Source organism: Phaenicophaeus curvirostris, chromosome 24 (genome assembly GCF_032191515.1).
Source record: "Phaenicophaeus curvirostris isolate KB17595 chromosome 24, BPBGC_Pcur_1.0, whole genome shotgun sequence".
Taxonomy (NCBI): Eukaryota; Metazoa; Chordata; class Aves; order Cuculiformes; family Cuculidae; genus Phaenicophaeus; species Phaenicophaeus curvirostris.
The window spans coordinates 647,782-666,161 of NC_091415.1; the positions used below are offsets into that span (position 1 = coordinate 647,782).

An 18,380-nucleotide genomic window follows, 5' to 3' on the forward strand; every position below is an offset into this window, starting at 1 on the left:
GCTCCCTTCGGCTTCCGCTCGGGCCGCGCTTCGGCTCCCTTCGGCTTCCGCTCGGGCCGCGCTTCGGCTCCCTTCGGCTCCCTTCGGCTCCCTTCGGCTCCCTTCGGCTCCCTTCGGCTCCCTTCGGCCCCGTTATGCTGCCGCGGGTGCGCGCGGCCGTGGCGCAGCTGGTGTCGGCGCTGGGCGCTCCGGCCCCCGCGGGTCCCGGCGCGGAGCGGGGTTCGGAGCCGCCGCCGGAGCCGCAGCCGCCGCGCTGCCGGCCGCCCTTCCTGCAGCTGAGCCCCGGGGAGCTGCGCCGCGCCGGGCAGCGGGCGCTGCGGGCCGTGCTCAGCCCCCGCCGACGCCTGCCCTGGAGCGCGGGCTACGCCGAGTGAGCGGTGGGGTTTGCGCTCCCGGGGGCTCCGGGCGCGGGGAACCGGGGGGAGGAGGGGCCGGGCCGGTCTGGGCGTCCCGGCCGCGCTCCTCGCTGCGGCTCAGCCCGTCGCTCCCCGGCTCCGGCTGCTCTGCCCGGTGTCCCGGGAGCTCGGAGATGTCCAGTTGCCACAGGACCGGCCGCGGCGACACCCCCTCCCCAGCCCCGCAAGGCCGCTTCTCCCCCCTTCCCTGAGGCCGCTTCTCCCCCCTTCCCTGAGGCCGCTTCTCCCCCCTTCCCTGAGGCCGCTTCTCCCCCCTTCCCTGAGGCCGCTTCTCCCCCTCCTGGGGCTTCTTGCTGCAAACCCCTTGAAATTCTGGTCGCAGAGGGTTCCTCCCGCGGTGTGTGTCCGCGGCCTCCTCCCCTGAGCAGATTTGGGGATCTCCACCTGAAATCCGCACAGCCGGTACAGCCTGAGAAGAGTTAGCGTGACTCTTTCTGCTGAGGTTCTCCTGGTTTCACCTTCATCGCCTGCTCCCCTCGGAGGCAGCTGGAGGTGCTGGGACACGGATGAACCATGATCCTGTCCCAGGGTCCCAGCTGGGGGTGTGCAGTGAGGCTGCTGCGTGTTTTGCTGTGCTTGGAGCGGTGATGGGGACCTTCCAAAGCAGCTTTCTCTGGTCTCCCCCTCGCTGGGTGTCTGGGTGGGTGCTGTGCCCTGGGCCCAGCGGTGCTGCCGGGAGCAGTCCTGCCCCTGGCCCCCGATTAGCCCTGTGACCCGTCTGGGATGTCTCCCTGCCTGGATTCTGCTGCTCCAGACTGGGCAGGAGCTCCTGCGCTCCCTGAGGACGTGGGGACACAGATGGGCATTGGGGGGATGAGGTGCTGCGGGGTGGCTGCTGCTGGACCGTGGTGTGAAAGAGCTTTTATACCTTATTTCCTCCCAACAGGGTGATAAACGCGGGGAAGAGCCAGCACAACGAGGACCAGGCATGCTGCGAGGTGGTGTTTGTGGAGAGGAGACCCAGCCCGAGGGGCCAGCTGGCATCCAGGGAAGGCGGCAGGGAGCCGGGCAGGGTGAGAGCCAGGGTGGCAAGAAAACACGATGGAGAGGGTGCCCAGCAGTGGGATGCGAGATGGGGCACGTGGCAATGTGTGTGCACTGCCACCGTTTAGGGGATTCCCTGGGTTCCTGGGCTGGCTGCCCTGCTCCCTGCCAGCTCCTGCCATCGATCCAGGGCTGGCCGGCACGGATACGCTGCTGGCCCACGTGCCCAGCGGTCAGTGGTGGTGGCTGCCGCGCTGGCCCCATCGTGCCTGCCCTTTGGAGGAGCTGGCTGCTGGCAGCACGAGGTGTCTGATGTGGCACTGGGCTTGAGCCAGGGACCAGCCGTGTCCAGACACTCCTGATCAGCTGCCCACATCACTCTTGCCGGCGCTGGGCTGGGACCTGCGAGCCGAAGGCAAAGCCCTGTGTTCCTGTCCTCAGCTGGTGACCCCAGCTGCTCTGAATTCCCCACCCTGTCTACTTCCTCATAGCCTCACTTAACCTTTCTTTCTCTCCCCAAAGGGCAGGAAGGGCTTTTATTTCCACTACTGGGCCTTGTTTGACGGCCATGCGGGCAGCGGTGCTGCGGTTATGGCATCCAAGGGGCTCCATCTGCACATCTGCGAGCAGCTCCGGGACCTCGTGGACATCCTGCAGGACCCCTCACCACCTCCCACCTGCCTTCCGCACAATGCGGGGGCTGGCTTTGTGGAACCCAGCCGGGTGTCCCTCGCGGAAGATGACGAGGAGGTTCCCAATGATGCTGTGCCACGGTTTCACCTGGAGAAAGCAGTCTCTCACGAGAGCCTGGTGATCGGCGCCATCGAGAACGCCTTTAAGCACATGGTGAGTGAGTCCGTGCCTGTGGGGATGCCCCAGTATCTCCTGGGAGCATCTTGCTGTCAGTGCTGGCTCGTCCTCCCTGGCAGAAGGCAGCTCTGCAGCGAGGAGGGGGCTGCAGGACGGTGCTCTCCCCTATGTGGGGGTTCAGGAAGCAGAGGCTTTGGGCTCTAGACCTGTGTGGGTGCAGAGGGCCTCACTGCGCTTCTTTCCAGCAGTCCCAGTTGCTCTTCTCCCGTCTTGCTTTTTCCTGTCCGCTCCACTGTCCTGTTGAAGCCACCTCCCCAGCTGTCCTGCAGGACCCTTGCCCAGCCCTGCTGGGAAGGTGCCGCTGCTCCCCACCTGGAGCAGGATCTCTACTCGGCCAGCGGCAGTGGTGCTGCTGGAGCAGCCGGGGTCTATTTTGGGCTGCTGGCAGCTTTGCTCGCTGGCCTGGGGCCACCTGCCTGGAGCTGCCCTCTGTCTCCCCAGGACGACCAGATGGAGCAGGAGCGAGGGTCCCAGCACCTGTCGGGGGGCTGCTGCGCCTTGGCTGCCATCTACCTCATGGGCAAGTTCTACGTGGCCAATGCCGGTGACAGCAGGTATGGCCCTGCCAGGCAGCACCCGCCCTTCACCCGATTATTGTAGAGCAGAGTGGTGCTGGAGGCATGGCTGGTGAGGAGCTCCCGTCTCTGTCCTTGAACAGCTCCTCTGTTGTTCAGCCTGGAGAAGAGAAGGTTCCAGGGACACCTCAGAGCAGCTTCCAGCACTGAAATGGGCTGCAGGAAAGCTGGGGAGGTGCTCTTGACCAGGGAGGGCAGGAATAGGATGAAGGGGAGAGGATTACAGCTGAAAGAGGGGAGAAAGAGATGAGATTTCAGGAAGAAATTCATCACACTACGGGTGGGGAGGCCCTGGCCCAGCTTGCCCAGAGCAGTGGTGGCTGCCCCATCCCTGGAGGGGTTCAAGGCCAGGTTGGATGGGGCTTGGAGACCCTGATCCAGTGGGATGTGGTCAGGTCTGTGAGTTGGGGAATGAAAATTGCCCGCAGCAGAGCTTTCAGAAATGTGCAAGGAGTCATTTGAGGGCGCAATTCGTAGCAGTGAGGTGTTTCAGGAAAAGGACACACAAATCTATGTGTGCAGATGAGTCCTGAGACAGCTTGGAGCCCAAGGACTTTTGACTGATGCATGTATTTCATAGAATTGTAAATTGTTAAGGTTGGAAAAGACCTCTAAGTTCATCCAGTCCACCTGACAGCCCAACCTTCTCTGTGCTGACTAAACCGTGTCCCAAGGTGCACCCATCGCTGGGTGCGATGCTGTCGTTGTGCCTGGGTGTGTTTGTACCCCCAAGCCATGGAAGGAAGGCAGGTCCACCTGATTCTGAGGCTGAAGTTGGTTTGAATTGCCCTGCATTTACTGCAGGGGTGGTTTGTCCTCAGCGGTGTCAGGCCAGCAAATACGGGCTCTGCAAACTGTGTGAAGATGGAGGCTGTGCTTCCAGCTCTGGGATAGAGGAGGAGAAGAAGATCCAAGGGTGCCTCTGGGCAAGGGGCTGTGTCCCCTTGGGCATCAGACGCTGTCTGATGGGCTCAGCCAGGCCCAGCAGCCCTGGAGGAGAGCAGGGGGCAGTGGGGACACTAGTGTGGGACGTGCTCAATCCCTCCATGACCTCCAGAAACATCTCATAATCAGACTTTTATGTTTTTTAACACATCAAACAATCAGACTGGCCCCAGCAGTGAGCCGGTGTGGGCTGAGTGCTTGCACCCACGCCCTGCTGCTGGTGGTTTCTGCCTGTCCCAAATGTGGCTCCCCTCTAAAGGAGGCTTCACCACCCTTGTGCTGCTCCTTTTCTAACCATCTCCTGTCCTTTGGTTTGCACTGCTTCATTCCCCTCTGCCCCACGCTTCTCTCCTATTTTCTCCTCCTCCCTAACCCTGTCCCACAGGAAGGAGCCTGGGGCTGGGGAGGAGAGCCAGGGATGAGCTCCGGGGCTGAGAAGATGGGCTGGCAGCGGAGGGGAAAGGTTGCATTGCCTGGGCAGCCGTGCAGGGAACTGGGCTCAGAGAGGCAGGCTTTGCTCCCCTCTCACATCACCTCTCCTCTCCTCTAATCTCATCCTTCCATGTTTCATTGCAGGGCCATTATCATCCGTAATGGGGAAATCATTCCAATGTCCAGGGAGTTTACTCCAGAGACAGAGAGGCAGAGGCTGCAGTTTTTAGTAAGAAAGACCTTTCTTCTAACCTCATTCCTGCTGAACCACCTACCAGCCCCTTCCCAGCTCCATCTGGGACCTACTGATGGCATTTGTCCATCCCAGCAGGATGGCGGGGATGGGGAGAGGGCCTGGGATGGAGGCAGCTGCCCTGGCGTGGGAGCACCTCCTGGCTGGTGGAGCCCCACTTTGCTGTGGGGTGAGCGTGAGGGGCTGTGCCTGCAAGCCTGGGCTGGCCAGGACCTGGGGATGCTCAACTGTCAGCATGGGGCCTGTTTGGTACAGTTGCATGGAGTGAGTTTGGTCCGTCTTGTCCTGCTCCTGCCTGGGGAATGGGGAGCATCATCCACCCAGGCTGGGCAGCCGCTTGCTGCCATGGGAGCACCGAGAGGGTAAAGGAGCTGCAGCACTTCCACCAAGCCCTGTTCTCTTCTCTGGTGCCTCCCTGGGGATGCAGGAAGCTGCTGTGTGCCAGCATGTTTCCAGCTTTCTTCCTGAAATCTCCTTCTGCCTGGCTTGGACAAACCCCCCTGTCCCACACAGGGAGACTTTTTAAGGCTATAAAGGCCTCTCTGACAGCAGCAGAGAGGAGGAGACGTTTGTGTTGGAGGAGGTCTTGTTGGATGCGATTTCCTGGCTTGCAGAGTACTTGGAAAAACACTGAGATGCTTTTTTCTGGAGTCTATTTTTGAATGAGGAGGGAACGGCTGTGAGCGGGATCTTCTCCAGGCAGCTGCGATGGGCAGGGTGGAGGCACAGGGCCAGGCGCACGCTTGCTCTGCTGCAGGGTGCCCAGGCTGTGATCAGGGTCATCCCTTGGAGCAGGACAGGGCTCTCCACCAAATCCTCCGGTGTTCCTGAGGGTTCTCCTCCTTTCTTTCATCTCTCTCTTCCTCCATCTGCCTTTCCCAATGCTGTCTCTGTTCCCGGTCCCCTGCATGCTCTGCTCCAGGGAGTGCTGGGGCTGCCCCTCATCACCCCCGCAGCTGGGACACGGCTTCTGAAGAGACCCGTCATCTTTTCCTTGGGCAGATGCCATGCCCTGTGCTGAGCCCAGGAGGTTTGTGGCTGTGACTCCTCGGGGGCAAATCCCTGCTTCTCCTGGAATGTGCTGGGGTTTGATCCCTTCTGGGATCCATGCAAAAGCTTCGCCTTCGTGCTGGGTGCGGATATGCCCAGCTCCTGTCTCCCCTCTGGGCATAGCACAAATGGGGGTCTGAGGCTGCTTTACAGCTGCCTGCTCACGCTGCAGCAGAGCACCTGATGTTAGCCCCACCACGGAACCCACAGCCAATTTCCCAGGTCCCAGGAACCGGTGCCTGATGAGGTGTCACAGGCAGTGCTGTGTGGATCCCCCTCTCCCAGCCCTGCAGCTGAGCCACCGCTTCGTCCTGCAGGCGTTCCTGAAGCCCGAGCTGCTGGGGAAGGAGTTCACCCACCTCGAGTTCCCCCGCAGGATCCAGCCCAAGGAGCTGGGCAAGAAGATGCTCTACAGAGACCACAACATGACCGGCTGGTAACCCCCGACCCATGGGAGGCTGTGCCGAGGGGCAGCAATGGGGTCCTGCGGCCGCCTGGCTCCAGCATCCCTTCCCGCGGGGCAGGACCCTGATGTGCTGGGTGCCTGGACCTGGAGGGGCCTCATCCTGGGGGATGCTGTGTCCTGAGCGGGCAGGGGAGGTGCTGGAAGCCTTCACCTGCTGACATGTTCTCTCTGGCTTCTCTTAACCAGGGCTTACAAAAAGATAGAAGAGGAGGACCTGAAGTTTCCTCTCATCTATGGGGAAGGCAAAAAGGTGAAGCACCGTGGTGGGAACTGTGTGGGGGCCACTTCCCGCTCGCCCTTGCTGAATCCGGGTGTTCCAGCCTGGTTTTGTGGTGCTCTCGCCACTCCAGTGTCACCGATTCTCAGCTGGGAGTGGAGGTGGAAATGAAGCAGCTTAAAGATTCCTTTTGGTTTTGCTGTCCTGCAGGCACGGGTGATGGCCACGATTGGGGTCACGCGGGGCCTGGGAGACCATGACCTCAAGGTCTTCAGCTCCAACATCCACATCAAGCCTTTCCTGTCCTGCTTCCCAGAAGTGAGCCCGGCTGCCGGCCGCTCCACGCCCAGGGGTTCCTGCAGCAGCCAGAGCTGGTCAGGGCGACCAGGACCATGGTGCAGTGGGAGCCTCCTCTGCCTCTCTGCCCCTCACCCTCCTGTCTTGCCCTGTTGCTCTCCAGGTCAGGGTTTACGACCTCACGCAGTACGAGCACTGCCCGGATGATGTTCTGGTCTTGGGCACTGACGGGCTCTGGGATGTCACGGATGACAAGGAGGTGGCTGGCGTGGTGATGGAGGTGCTGATGAGCTACGAGCCCAATGACCCATGCAGGTGAGCGGCGAGTGGGCAGGGGGTGAGCGTGTCCTGCAGTCTGATGCCTCCCCATGGCCTTGCTCCCTAGAGCACTGCTGTGGCCATGGATCCCTGTGTCCTCAGGGCTGCTGCTCTTGCTCCGCAGCATGCAGTGCTCCCCTGAATGTTCCTGTCTGAGCTGGGATCTCTCCTCTCCAAGTACCCTTTGTGGCGCCTGTAGGTCTGCCAGCTTCTCCTTCCTTGCCAGGGAGTGCAGGATGCTCCGTGCGGGAGCCTGCGGGGTGTGGTGTGGGTGCTGAGCCGCGCTGTGCTGTGCCCTGCAGGTACACCATGGTGGCCCGGGAGCTGGTGGTGCGGTCCAGGGGCACACTGAAGGAGCGGGGCTGGCGGCTGGCCAACGACAAGCTGGGCTCTGGCGATGACATCTCTGTCTTCGTGATCCCTCTGGGCGGCCCGGGCAACTACACGTGATGCCCGATGACCCTGGGGCAGGGGGGCTCGGCTTTCCCTGCCTGCATGGAGAGGAGCAGGACATGGACTCAGCTTCGGGGCCACCTCTTCCCCAAACACTCCCTTCCTGAGCCGAAGGAGAGGACCTGGAGCCTCTGTTGGTGCTCCTGCCCAGAGCATCCCCCTCCACCTGCTGCATCTCAGCCCCAATGGAGATGGAAAGGCCTTGGATGGAGAGTGTGGACTGGGATTGAAGGATGTTTTTCATGCTGCTACTTCTTGATTGCTGTGAAAAGCCTAAAGGCTCCCTGGCCGCTCGCTGCGTCCCTTGCACCTTGCGCTGTGCCTGTGTGCGCTGGCTCTGGAGCTGCGTGATGGCCGGTGGGGCAGCCCTGCCTGGAGGAGCAGGTGCCTGCTGCTGCCGGTGTCTCCTTACCCCCACCCCGTGCCACTTGCACCACTGACACCAGAGCTGCCGTTGGAGCTGGATGCTGGGGTGAGGATGGGCCGTGGCGTGGGGTGAAGCCCTGCTGGCAGCCAGGCGATGCTCAGCCCAGCAGAGGTCCAGTTGTGGGTGGGCATCCCAGCTTTGTCCAGCCCCTCACGCCCTCATTCCAGCCACATACCTTGTCTTGGCCTCCACCCGGGGAGGCTGGGGCGCACAGAGAGCCCCAAGGGAGGAATGAGCTTGTGCCATGGGTTTTACCCCTGCTCTTCCTCATGCCTTCGATTGCTGCTGTGTTTCTGGAGCCAATTATTTATTATTAACTGGAGAGTTGAGCCGGAAAATGTCTAAATCCCCTCTTGGGGGGTCAGTCTGTATGAGTACATGGCTGTATTTGTGAGCGGTTCTGAGTTGGCCGCTGCTGAGCTGCAGTTGCACACAGAGCAGCCCTATTCAGCCAAGCTTAACAGCTTAGACGTGTGCTGCGTGGATCTGCTTAGCTGGGGGCTGGAAACCACAGTGAAAGCAGCTTGGTTGGGACTGGGGCAGGGAGACAAGTCCCTCCCTTTCCTTCATGATCTTAGAGCTGATGCTGAGCAGGGCTGTAGCAGCAGTTGTTCTGCACAGGGTCTTGTTTTGCATCGTACGTTGCTCTGACCTGGGAGATGCTTTTCCTGGACCTCGGCAGAACGTTGCAGCCTCCTAAAACACAAGGGATGGTCTCGTCCTGGCAGCATGGTGATGGTTCTGTGCTTTGGATGGGCTCCGTGGCACCAGTGCTTCGTGTCCTGCTGTTGCTGGTGCAGCCAGATCTTGTCAGGCATCACCCCTGATGGATGTTGTCTCCTGTAATCAGCAAGATGTAAATAAACTGGGTGCACTTCACGGGGAAGTGAAATTTATCCAGGGAGACGTGAACCTGGTGCCATCATTTGTGCCGCAGGAAGCGATACCAGGGCTGGGAGCCTGTCCTTGCGTAGCACCCTGTCTTTAAATAAAGGTTTTGCCAGTCACAGTCCCACTTCAAAGTCTTTCTTGCAGAGCTCTTGCAAAGAAGACTTGCCTAAAAGCCAATTAGCGCTGATTAATTTCCGTAGGCGGGCTTGGTAGTGAATAGGCCGAGGCAGAGCTGTGTGAGTTGCTTTCCCCGTGCCCTTGGTGCTGGCTGGACCCCGTGGAATGTCCTTCCCTTACCCAGGGGGAGCGGGAGCTGCTGCTGGTCTGTGTGGGGCTGGCTCGGGCCGAGACACAGCTCTGGGGGTCACGAGATCCCAGAAATGACTGTGGAGATAGGATCTGGGGGTTGCCGCAGCTGCCCCTGCCTCTGGGGTGGGCTGCCTGCTGGGGGCATCCCCACTGTCCTGCGTCCCCCTGGCTGCTCCCCTGTGCTCACACACACTCCCCACCGCCCCAGTTCCCACCGTGGTTCACACGGCGCGATGCTCTTCGTACTGCTGGCTGAGAACTGGCTCTGCTTTTCCAGGTCACTGGGAGCTGCTGCACGAGGCGCGGAGGCAGCGTTTAAAGCTTCCTCTGTGGCTCTTTTTTTCCTAAGGAAACATTTCATTTGGAACCAGCTCCTGGCCTGGGGCTCGACGCATTCAGAAAAATCATCTCGGAGCCCTTAAAATAGCAGCGGTTTGTGGGGCTGAGCCAGGGCCCGGGGTTGCCTTTCCCTGGCGGGGGGAGACGGCAGCGGGTCTGGAGGGCACAGGGGGAGCGGGCGCTGCCCTGCATCGCCCTGCGGTTCCGCTTGGCTCGGTTCGGCTCGGCTTGGTTCTGTTCAGCTGTCTGGCCTGGCTCAGTTTGGTCCCGTTCAGCTCCGCTTGGATCAGTTCGGTTCCGTTTGGCTTAGTTTGGTTCTGCTTAGCTTGGTTTGGCTTCTCCTGCCTCGGTTCATCCTCACTCGGTTCAGTTCCTCCCGGTTCGGTTCCCCCCGGTTCGATTCCCCCCGGTTCAGTTTCCCCCCCGGCTCGGTTCCTCCCGGTTCGGTTCCCCCCCGGTTCAGTTTCCCCCCCGGTTCGGTCCCCCCGGTTCGATTCCCCCCCGGTTCAGTTTCCCCCCCGGCCCGGTTCCCCCCTGGCTCGGTCCCCCCCGGTTCAGTTTCCCCCCCCGCTCGGTTCCCCCCCGGTCCGGTTCCCCCCAGTTCGGTTCCTCCCGGCTCGGTTCCCCCCGGCCCCGCCCTCCGTTCAGCCCCCGGACGGGGCGGTGCCGCCCGAGCCGCGCTGGGACTGGGAGCGGCGGAGAGAGGTGCGGGAACTGGGGTTACTGGGAGAGACTGGGGGAACTGGGAGCTGGGGTTATGGGGAGCTGAGGTTACTGGTGGAGACTGGAGGAACTAGTGTAGGTTGTTGCTGGTGGGGATGGGGGATCTGGGGTGCGAGGTTACTAGTGGGGACTGGGGTGGGGGGGTCACTGGTCAGGTCTGGGGTTACTGGTGGAGACTGAGGGGACTGGGGTGTGGAGTTACCAGTGAGGACTGGGGGAACTGGGAGCTGGGGTTATTGGTTGTGTCTGAGGGAACTGAGGGGGGGGGGCTACTGGTTGGGTCTGGGGTTATTGAGGTGGGGACTGGGGGAACTGGGAGCTGGGGTGTGGGGTTACTGGCGGGGTGGACGGTTACTGGTAGGGGGTTAGTGGTGGGGTCTGGGGTAACTGGTGTCTGGGGTTCCTGGTAGGCTGTGGGGATGGGATGGGACGGGACGGGATGGGATGGGACGGGAGCAGCCGGGACGGGGTGGGGGTCCCTGGGCGTGGGGCAGGGATGGGTCAGCGGTTCTTGGCCACCCTGGGCCATCGCTCCAGGGGTTCCTGACCCGCGGGTGTCACCCAGCTAGTGGGGGAGCCAGAGGCTGCCACCCCGTCCCACCATCACCCCCCACATCCCCGCTCCGGCAGTGTCCCTGCGCGTCGCCTCGCTCCTGGAGCTGCCGCGCTGTGTTTTCTTCAGAAAAAAAAGGCAAAAAGCTCCCTTTGCTTCCAGCTGAGCTCATTTTTAAACATTTACGTTAGGGGGGCTCGCAGGGAGGGAGCGATAATTGTGTAACGTCTTCGGAGCAGGGGAGCATTCCAAAACCATGACTGCGCCGCTCTTTCCAGCAGGAACCGGCGGCCAAGTCTTCCCAGGGGCTGCCAGACCCCTAAATCCCGGCTCAGCCCCCTTGGTGCCCCAGTCGTTCCATGGGGCACGTCCACGGGGGGAGTGGGGACCCGGCTGAGCCCCCCAGCTCCCCGACATGGTGTTCAGGTGGTGCAACCAGAGACAGGGAGGCAGCAGCTCTGGGTTGGCTGCATCTCACTGGGACCGGTTGCATTGGATTCTCATTTTTCCAAGTGCTTTTTGGTGTCTAAGTGGTTTCAGTTTATGTTCAGCTCGTCCTTCCCAGCTACAAGCGGCAGAGCTAAAGGCTGGGGGGTGGATTTTATGTGTCTTCAATTGATCTGTGCTCCTGACAGCTCCGGCTTCTCCAGGGAAACGTGTTTTTAAGTGGAAAATAAGCCAAGCCACTGTCTTCCAGCGTGTTATCGAGTGTTTGCCCGCGCTCACCTCCTAGCGCGCTGTTTGCCCTGGACCGGTACGAAGAGTAAGGAATGTATTAGCAAATATTGACCGGCCCCGGGGCAGTGGCAGTCGGGCATCGCTCTGGTACCAGCAGCTGTGGGTCTGGGGGATGCTCTGGGAAGGTTTCTGCGAGCTGCTTGTAGTGTCGTGAGTCTGGGAACACCGTCGCTTCCGTGGGAGGTGAAATAAGAGCTCGGCACCATGTCCTGTGGAAAGGAGGCGAGGGCAGGCAGCGCGTTCCCACGCAGCTTGTGGTTCAAGCCTTGTTTAGGATCTAAAAATTCTTCTGCTCCAAGTCCCTGTCTCTGTTTGGCTTGTGGACATTTCTGGGGGATTTAGCAATGAAAAGAAGCCAGCTTGGCTGCTCCGCTCTGACTCTGGCTCCGGGCAGTCGCTGCTGCGCTGGAGCGCGCTGCAAACCCCGGCTGCCCGACACGGTGCAGCCAAGGAACGGCTCACAGTGGCAGCAAATATAACTATCAGGCCCAAAACTGAGCTCAAGATCCTTTGTTTGAGAGTGGCTTCTCGTGTGGATGTGGCAGGTCTAGGTCTGAGAAGGTTTCAGGCAGCTTTCTCGGGGTAAATACAAGCATTTCCCTTGCTGCCGGGTTGGTTTGGTGTCAGTGGCTGGTGGAGTGAGGTGGTTCCGAGCAGTGGGAGTGATGTTGCGGGTGCGGGTTGTCCTCCGGGTGCTGGCAGTGGTTGGGATGAAGCCTGGTCTCCTCGGGGCTGCGTGGGGCTGCGCCGGCGTGAAATTCCAGGTGTTGTGCCAAAACCAGCACCAGTTTGATGGACTCGAAGCTGCGATCGCCTGGGAGCTCAGAGCTCAGGTTCTGCCCTGGCCTCGCATTCCCTTTTGCCGTTGCTCTTTGCTTTGAGCCCTTTTGGAACTTACATTCTTCTTCTGCATGAGTCCCTCTGATTCCTGAGACACTTGCCAGGACATTGCCCTGGGCTTCCTTGGCCATGGTTTAGATATCTCAGCAGGTTAAATCCCCCTCAACGGGTGCACTTAGCAGATTGTAAGTTGGAAGTTTACTTTCTTTTCCTCGCAGCAGCTGTGCCAAGAGTCCCACAGCCGCTCCTGGCGTGGAACGCCACTGCAGGGCCATTCCTGCCTCTGTCCCTCTGTCCCCAAAGACCTTCCATCCCCTTCCAGCTGATCTGGGGGCAGCCGCTGCCGTGCTGCACGCTCGGTAGGGTCCCTGCTTGTGCCGGTGGGAGCCCTGGGGCTCTGGTGGCGCTGGCCGGTGGCTCTTGTTTGCCTAGCGGTGCCACTCCGGGGTCCTGTCCCGAGGTGCCCTCGCCGGCGAGCCCTGCGCACACAGAGCCATGTTTAGAAGCGGAGACAGCTCGTCCTTGGCTGCGCTGGTTAGAAAACACTTTCTGTGTTCCCTGCTGGCGTTCTGTGCTCTCAGGATGCTGTGAGCTCCCGTAGATCCTGTCTGTGTTCCCTCTTGCACAGCCTGAGCCGCAGGTGTAGGGTTTGGGGCATTTGAAATCCAGTTATGTGCTTCGTGGTGGTTCTCACCTCGAGCCTACTCTGTGCTGCGTTAGCCCAGCTCCTTCCCAAAGGGGTTAAATCAGAACTTACGTGCTTCTGTTTGTTAAAACATTGTGAAACTTAGTAGAGCTGAAGATGTGGAGAACAGAGCCAGGAAGGTCTCACTCTGTTCATGGAGTGGTTTTCCTTCTGTGGTTGCGTCGCGGTGCCGGGGGGTCCGGGTGGGATGGGGGTGACGGGGCTGCATGCAGTGGGCTGGTTGTTCCCTGAGCCTCCAGTCTGAGGGGAGTGACCAGAGGGCTGCTGGGGTGGAGAAGTGTTTCCTAATCATCCGACAGGCAGCCTGTAAGGAGATGCCTGGTGGCAGCTCTGCATGGCAGGAACACGAGCCCGAGGTCTGTTCTCTCGGCTCCAGCCAACATCACAGAATCATGGAATGGTTTGGGTTGGAGAGGACCTCAAATCTCATCCAGTTCCATCTCCCTCTGGACCAGGTTGCTCAAACCTGTCCTTGAACACGTCCAGGGATGGGGCAGTCACCACAGCTCTGGGCAACCTGGGTCAGGACCTCCCTACCCTCAGAGCAAAAAGATCATCACCAGGGCGATGCTGGCGGCTCCAGGAGCGCTGGCTGGAGGCTTGGCCCTCCTCCTCGCTCCACTCTCCTGCGCTCCTTCTGGATGAGGAGATTTTGGCCAGAGATTGGGACACTGGTGGGGTCTGAGGGGCTGTGAGGAGCTGGTCCTTTCACACTAGGGAATGTCCCTGCAGAGGGGGTGTCCCTGTGAAAGGGCTGCTCCCAGGACAGCTCTGTCCCTGCCCAGGGTTTTGCCTCCGGCCAGGGCTGTGGGCCAAGCAGAATCGAGCTGGTTTTGCTGGGAGGTGGTGTGACAGGTCCTGCCAGGGTGGGTCTGTCAGCCACAGCACTTGAGGAATTCCTGCTGTGGAACAAAACCCCTGTGTTGGCTCGGGGACCTCGGATGCACCAAGGAAGTCAGTGGATGGGTTTCTGTCCCTAGTGTGATGCTTCCTTCAAAGCGTTAACGTCTTTCTCTGCCATTTCCCGAGCTCCCCTAGCAGACCTTGGCTGGCTGAAGCATCCTGCTGCCGGAGGAATTCCCTGTTTCCTGCTCAGCAGGAACTTTTCACATTTTGAGGCACAAAGCTGGGAGAGGCCAATAACACAAGGGCTATCCTGGAGCCCCAGCTGCTTTTATGGTGGTGACTTCAGGATGGCTGCTTGGAAATCAGAGCAGGGTGATTAGATCTGGTTTTGCTACTTCTTGGCTCACGGAAGGAGCTGCCTGAGGAGGAGGAGGTTGGTGTGGTCAGCGTGGGCGCTGCCGGCAGTGGTGGCACGGACTAAACCAGGCTGGCATCCCAGTGTGGCCCCATCCTGCTGCGCCAGGCAGGGGAGCTCCGTGGGGCTCGGCAGTGCCGCTCTGGAGGAGGTGCTGGCACAAAGTGGCCTCTGCCTTTTGTTATCTCTGTGAACGAGCAGGAGGCATCTCCAGCCAGGCACCCAGAGCGCGCGCACGCCCCAGACCCGTGGTTACCGGACGGGCCAGGTTGCATTGCCAGCACGGTGACTCGGGGTGCTTAATGCTCAGCAGAGTTTAAACTCTGAATTTCCATGTCTGTGGAGGACTGTGTCCTTTTGGACTGCTGTCAACTGTAGAGAAGCGATCCCCCTCAAATTATCGTCACGTTTTCCACTCTCTTTTATCCCCTCGCAATCCAAGAACAGCGTTAAGCCCTTCGTGCCGGGCGTTCCTGTCCCAGGGACTGGCCTCGTCCTGCTGGGTGGCAGAGCATCCCCTGGCAGAGGAACTCGTCTCTCAGAGCTCAGTCCCACCGGCAGCTGGTGCTGGATCACAGGGTGAGGGCTTGGAGCAGGGCAGCCCAGCCGGCAGCCGAGGTGCTCGCAGCCTCCTCACCCCGCTCACCTTCTTAAGCCAGGTCAGGGTCAGCAATGGGCTGTTTCTGGGCTGCTCTCGTGAGTAATGGAAGGGAGGGAGCTGAGATTTGGGTGGGGACGGTGCCTGTGCCTGGTGAGTCACCGCTCAGTGTCCCACGCCAGCGCCCAGAGCCGTCCCAGGCCAGGGTGGACACTGCTGGTGACTCTGCTCTGACTTTAGGGCACTGCGGGTTGGACTGATGATCTGTAAAGGTCCCTTCCCACCCAAACCATCCCGTGATTCTCCGATCGGCCACCCTCCTTGCCAGGACGGCTGCAGGCAGTGGGGCTGCCGGCCTCCCCATGCTCTGCCACGACGGTTGGTTCTGGTTTAGGTGTGATGCCCAGCAGACCCGGCACGGGCAGGTCTCGGTGTCTGTCTGGGAGTGAGCTGTTTGTCTCCCTCCCTGGCACTGCAGATGTCTCTCTGCTGCCTGTGTGGGTTAGATAGCGGCGCGTCCCACTCCACCTTTCTTCCTCCGTTCGCCTTTGTGATACAGAGTCACAAATCACATTTTGCTGTGGGCATTGGAACTTTGTGTCTCAGTAAATAAGCTTCTTTGTCCATGAGCTGTCCTTGTTCTGTGCTGTGGAGATGGTGGCTGGAGAGGGGACGAGCCGCTGGTGGGATGAGAAGGCTGGTTTGCAGCGGGTTGATGCATTTCATGTATCCCCAGGGATACAGTGTCCTCCAGAGCTTTCCCTCCAGTCCTTTTATCCACCTCCATAGCACAAATGTGTCTCCTCGGGATGAGCCCCTGGGTGTCCCTGGGCCAGCCCTCTGTCCTCGCTCTTCTCACCTTACAAGTGCTGCCTTACTTAATTTTATTAATGGCTCCACAGGTCTCAGCAGCTACAAACCATTCCTGAGCCAAAGCGCTTGCACCCTGCAAAGATCCACGGCTAGGCAGGTCCATCTGGATTTGGGGGAAGCCGTTCTCCCTCCTGCCCCAGCCAAGGTTGGATCGGTGAGAGCTGGGCTGGTCCCTGAGGCTTGAGATGGATTTTGGCCTGGGGAGTTTCCTCCAGGCAGGAGCTTAGAGGTGACCTGCTAAGTATGGAGATGAGAGGAGCTCTCCTCAGGCTGCTTTGGAATGCAAGTCAGCGCCCAGTCTAATTTCAAAATCCTTCACTTGCAGCTAATTTTAATGGAACCTTGCTCAGGTTTTTCTCTTTCCCTTCCTTTTATTCCAGAGGAGGGTGTGAGCGCCCAGGTGAGGCCAGCCCTTTGTTAAGGTTGTGTTTGTGCCCCGGAGAAATCCTGGAACGGTTTGGGTCAGAAGGGACCTCAAAGCCCATCCAGTCCCACGCCTGCCCTGGGCAGGGACACCTCCCACTGGATCAGGGGCTCCAAGCCCCATCCAGCCTGGGGTTTGGGAAGCTACTCCTGGGTGGGTGGGTCCAACTCTTGGAACTGAATCATCTGGGAATCTGGGTATGGGAAAGAGATTTTTGGTGCCTGAGATGGGGAAGGGATGTGATCCCACCACAGCTCCATTCCTTGTGCCTTGCTCAGGCACCATGGCAGGCATTCCATGGCATCGTCTCAGGCACAGTCGTAATCTCCCTTTGAAACTCAGGGATGCGAAGGCAGAGTTTTGCTTCCAGGACTGCATCTTCATTGCTCGGGGCAGAAAGCAGCCTGCATTACTAGGGGATTTTGGCTCTTTGCTGAGCAAGGGCTGGCAGACTCTCCCTCCCCCGGTGCCAGTGTCAGCTCCCAGCGGTCTTGTGGCAAAGGCTCCTTTGTCAAACAGGCTGGGATGGGGCCAGCCCGGTGTCGGGTGCCAGGCACGCAGGTCGGGCTCGCCTGGACCTCCAAGAGCTCCTCCCGCAGCTGCTCCGTCCCGCTCACCCACTCGTGTCCCCGCAGCGATGGCAGCAATCAGGAAGAAGCTGGTGATCGTGGGAGACGGTGCCTGCGGGAAGACGTGTCTGCTGATCGTGTTCAGCAAGGACCAGTTCCCCGAGGTCTACGTTCCGACTGTGTTTGAGAACTACATTGCTGACATAGAGGTAGATGGGAAGCAGGTAAGGACTGTCCCGGGGTGCCGGGGCTGTTCCCTCCCCTCGCTCCCGTGATCTGGTGCTGCCTGTGGGTTGGTCTGCAGCACCCAGAGGCACCCACAGCATTGGGGAGCCCCATGTCTCCCACATTCCTGGGTCACCCTGAACGTGACCTGGTTTGAGGAAGACCACGGCTGGACCTGAGGAAGAAAAACTCACTTGCTGCTGAGCTGCATCCCTTTTCCATCCCAGGTGGAGCTGGCGCTGTGGGACACGGCGGGACAGGAGGACTACGACAGGCTGCGGCCCCTCTCCTACCCGGACACAGACGTCATCCTCATGTGCTTTTCCATTGACAGCCCGGATAGCCTCGGTAGGGCCCCAGGGGCAAGGGGCGACTGGGGGGTCCCACAGCACTGGGTGCTGCTGCTAAACCATCTGGGGGTGCCAGTCCCTCCCCTCCATCCTCCTGCCTTTGCACGTTCTCCAGGAAAGTGCTGGGAACTTGGTGGGGGTGGTGGGAGAGGGGGATGCTGCGGGGTGAGCTCCCCCGTTCCCATGCGAAAAGCCCAGCACTGGTTCCCGTGGCCGTGGGGAGGCTGGGGGGGAGCAGCCCCTCGGCTCAGGGGGTTCCACGTGTGCTCATTGCAGAGAACATCCCCGAGAAGTGGACGCCTGAGGTAAAGCATTTCTGCCCCAACGTGCCCATCATCCTGGTGGGGAACAAGAAGGACCTGCGGAACGACGAGCACACGCGGCGGGAGCTGGCGAAGATGAAGCAGGTAGGGGCAGCCTCTCACAATTCTGCCTCGCTGGGGCTCCCTTGGCTGCGCTGGACCCTGGCACCGAGGGCTGGGTGCCCCGAGGGCAGGCGCTGGGCTCTCGCTGCTGGTTTCTGGTGATGTTTCTGAACCCTCTTTCGAATGCTTTCCAGGAGCCGGTGAAGCCGGAGGAAGGGAGGGACATGGCCAACAGGATCAATGCCTTCGGCTACCTCGAGTGCTCGGCCAAGACGAAGGAGGGTGTGCGGGAGGTCTTCGAGATGGCCACGCGCGCCGGCCTGCAGGTCCGCAAGAACAAGAAGCGCAGAGGCTGCCCGCTGCTCTGAGCAGCCCCGTGGGCCAGGAGGAGCTGCCTGTGCCGCGTCCCTGCGCCGCGCGGGGAGGGAGCGCTGGCAGGTGACAAAGCGGGACCTCGTGGTGCCAGTACCTGCCCCGAACCCTCCACGCGAGAGCTGCCACCCAAGCCTGTGGGGTGTCCCTGCGTGACTCTGGGGCCGTGAGGGGCCAGTGCCTTCGCTCTCCCTGCTCTCTACAGGCTGGGCATTCGTGTAGCTCTCAGTGTCACCCATTTTGTACCAATCTCCTTGATTTTTGTCTCTCCTGTGGGGATTGTAGTGGTGTTTGCTGTCCCCCCACAGCTCGTGTGCGGGGTCTGCTGGGCCCTTGGGTGCTCTGCCCTCTCCCCATGTGCCGTTTTGTACCAGCTCGCCCAGGGCAGCTCTCGGCTGGCCAGAGTGCTCTGCTCCCAGGCTCCGAGCTCTGCCAGTGATGCCTTCAAATCTGCATCAGTCATGGACTCAGCACCAGTAAATGGAATTGCCTAACTGGGGGAATAAACCCAAACTAGTATTTTAGCAACAGTAATGCCGTT

At 60.3% G+C, this 18,380-nt stretch overlaps 2 protein-coding genes across 3 annotated transcripts; both read left to right on the forward strand.

The window, feature by feature from the left end:
• Positions 1–8,712, forward strand: PPM1J (protein phosphatase, Mg2+/Mn2+ dependent 1J). The gene is made up of 10 exons (XM_069876238.1): positions 1–370; positions 1,303–1,429; positions 1,923–2,246; positions 2,712–2,824; positions 4,367–4,451; positions 5,843–5,961; positions 6,178–6,241; positions 6,419–6,526; positions 6,669–6,820; positions 7,126–8,712. The coding sequence occupies exons 1-10, from the start codon at positions 135–137 to the stop codon at positions 7,271–7,273; spliced, it is 1,476 nt and encodes a 491-aa protein (XP_069732339.1). The 5' UTR covers positions 1–134; the 3' UTR covers positions 7,274–8,712.
• On the forward strand, positions 6,698–18,363 carry RHOC (ras homolog family member C). Of its 2 annotated transcripts, none has more exons than XM_069876239.1 (5): positions 6,698–6,820; positions 16,594–16,751; positions 16,980–17,100; positions 17,379–17,509; positions 17,662–18,363. In XM_069876239.1, exons 1-5 carry the CDS (start codon positions 6,808–6,810, stop codon positions 17,833–17,835), a joined length of 597 nt encoding a protein of 198 aa, XP_069732340.1. In that variant the 5' UTR covers positions 6,698–6,807; the 3' UTR covers positions 17,836–18,363. The 2 variants fall into 2 exon arrangements, with proteins under 2 accessions (XP_069732340.1, XP_069732341.1); XM_069876240.1 differs by lacking the exon at positions 6,698–6,820 and adding an exon at positions 9,906–9,947.
• The last annotated feature ends 17 nt before the right edge of the window (positions 18,364–18,380 follow it).

Coding starts and splice junctions, on each gene's coding strand:
- PPM1J (XM_069876238.1), top strand. CDS start 135: ATGCTGCCGCGGGTGCGCGCGGCCGTGGCGCAGCTGGTGTCGGCGCTG. Junction 6,242..6,418: donor TCTATGGGGAAGGCAAAAAG/GTGAAGCACCGT, acceptor GCTGTCCTGCAG/GCACGGGTGATGGCCACGAT. Junction 6,527..6,668: donor TCCTGTCCTGCTTCCCAGAA/GTGAGCCCGGCT, acceptor GTTGCTCTCCAG/GTCAGGGTTTACGACCTCAC.
- RHOC (XM_069876239.1), top strand. Junction 17,101..17,378: donor TGACAGCCCGGATAGCCTCG/GTAGGGCCCCAG, acceptor TGCTCATTGCAG/AGAACATCCCCGAGAAGTGG. Junction 17,510..17,661: donor AGCTGGCGAAGATGAAGCAG/GTAGGGGCAGCC, acceptor AATGCTTTCCAG/GAGCCGGTGAAGCCGGAGGA.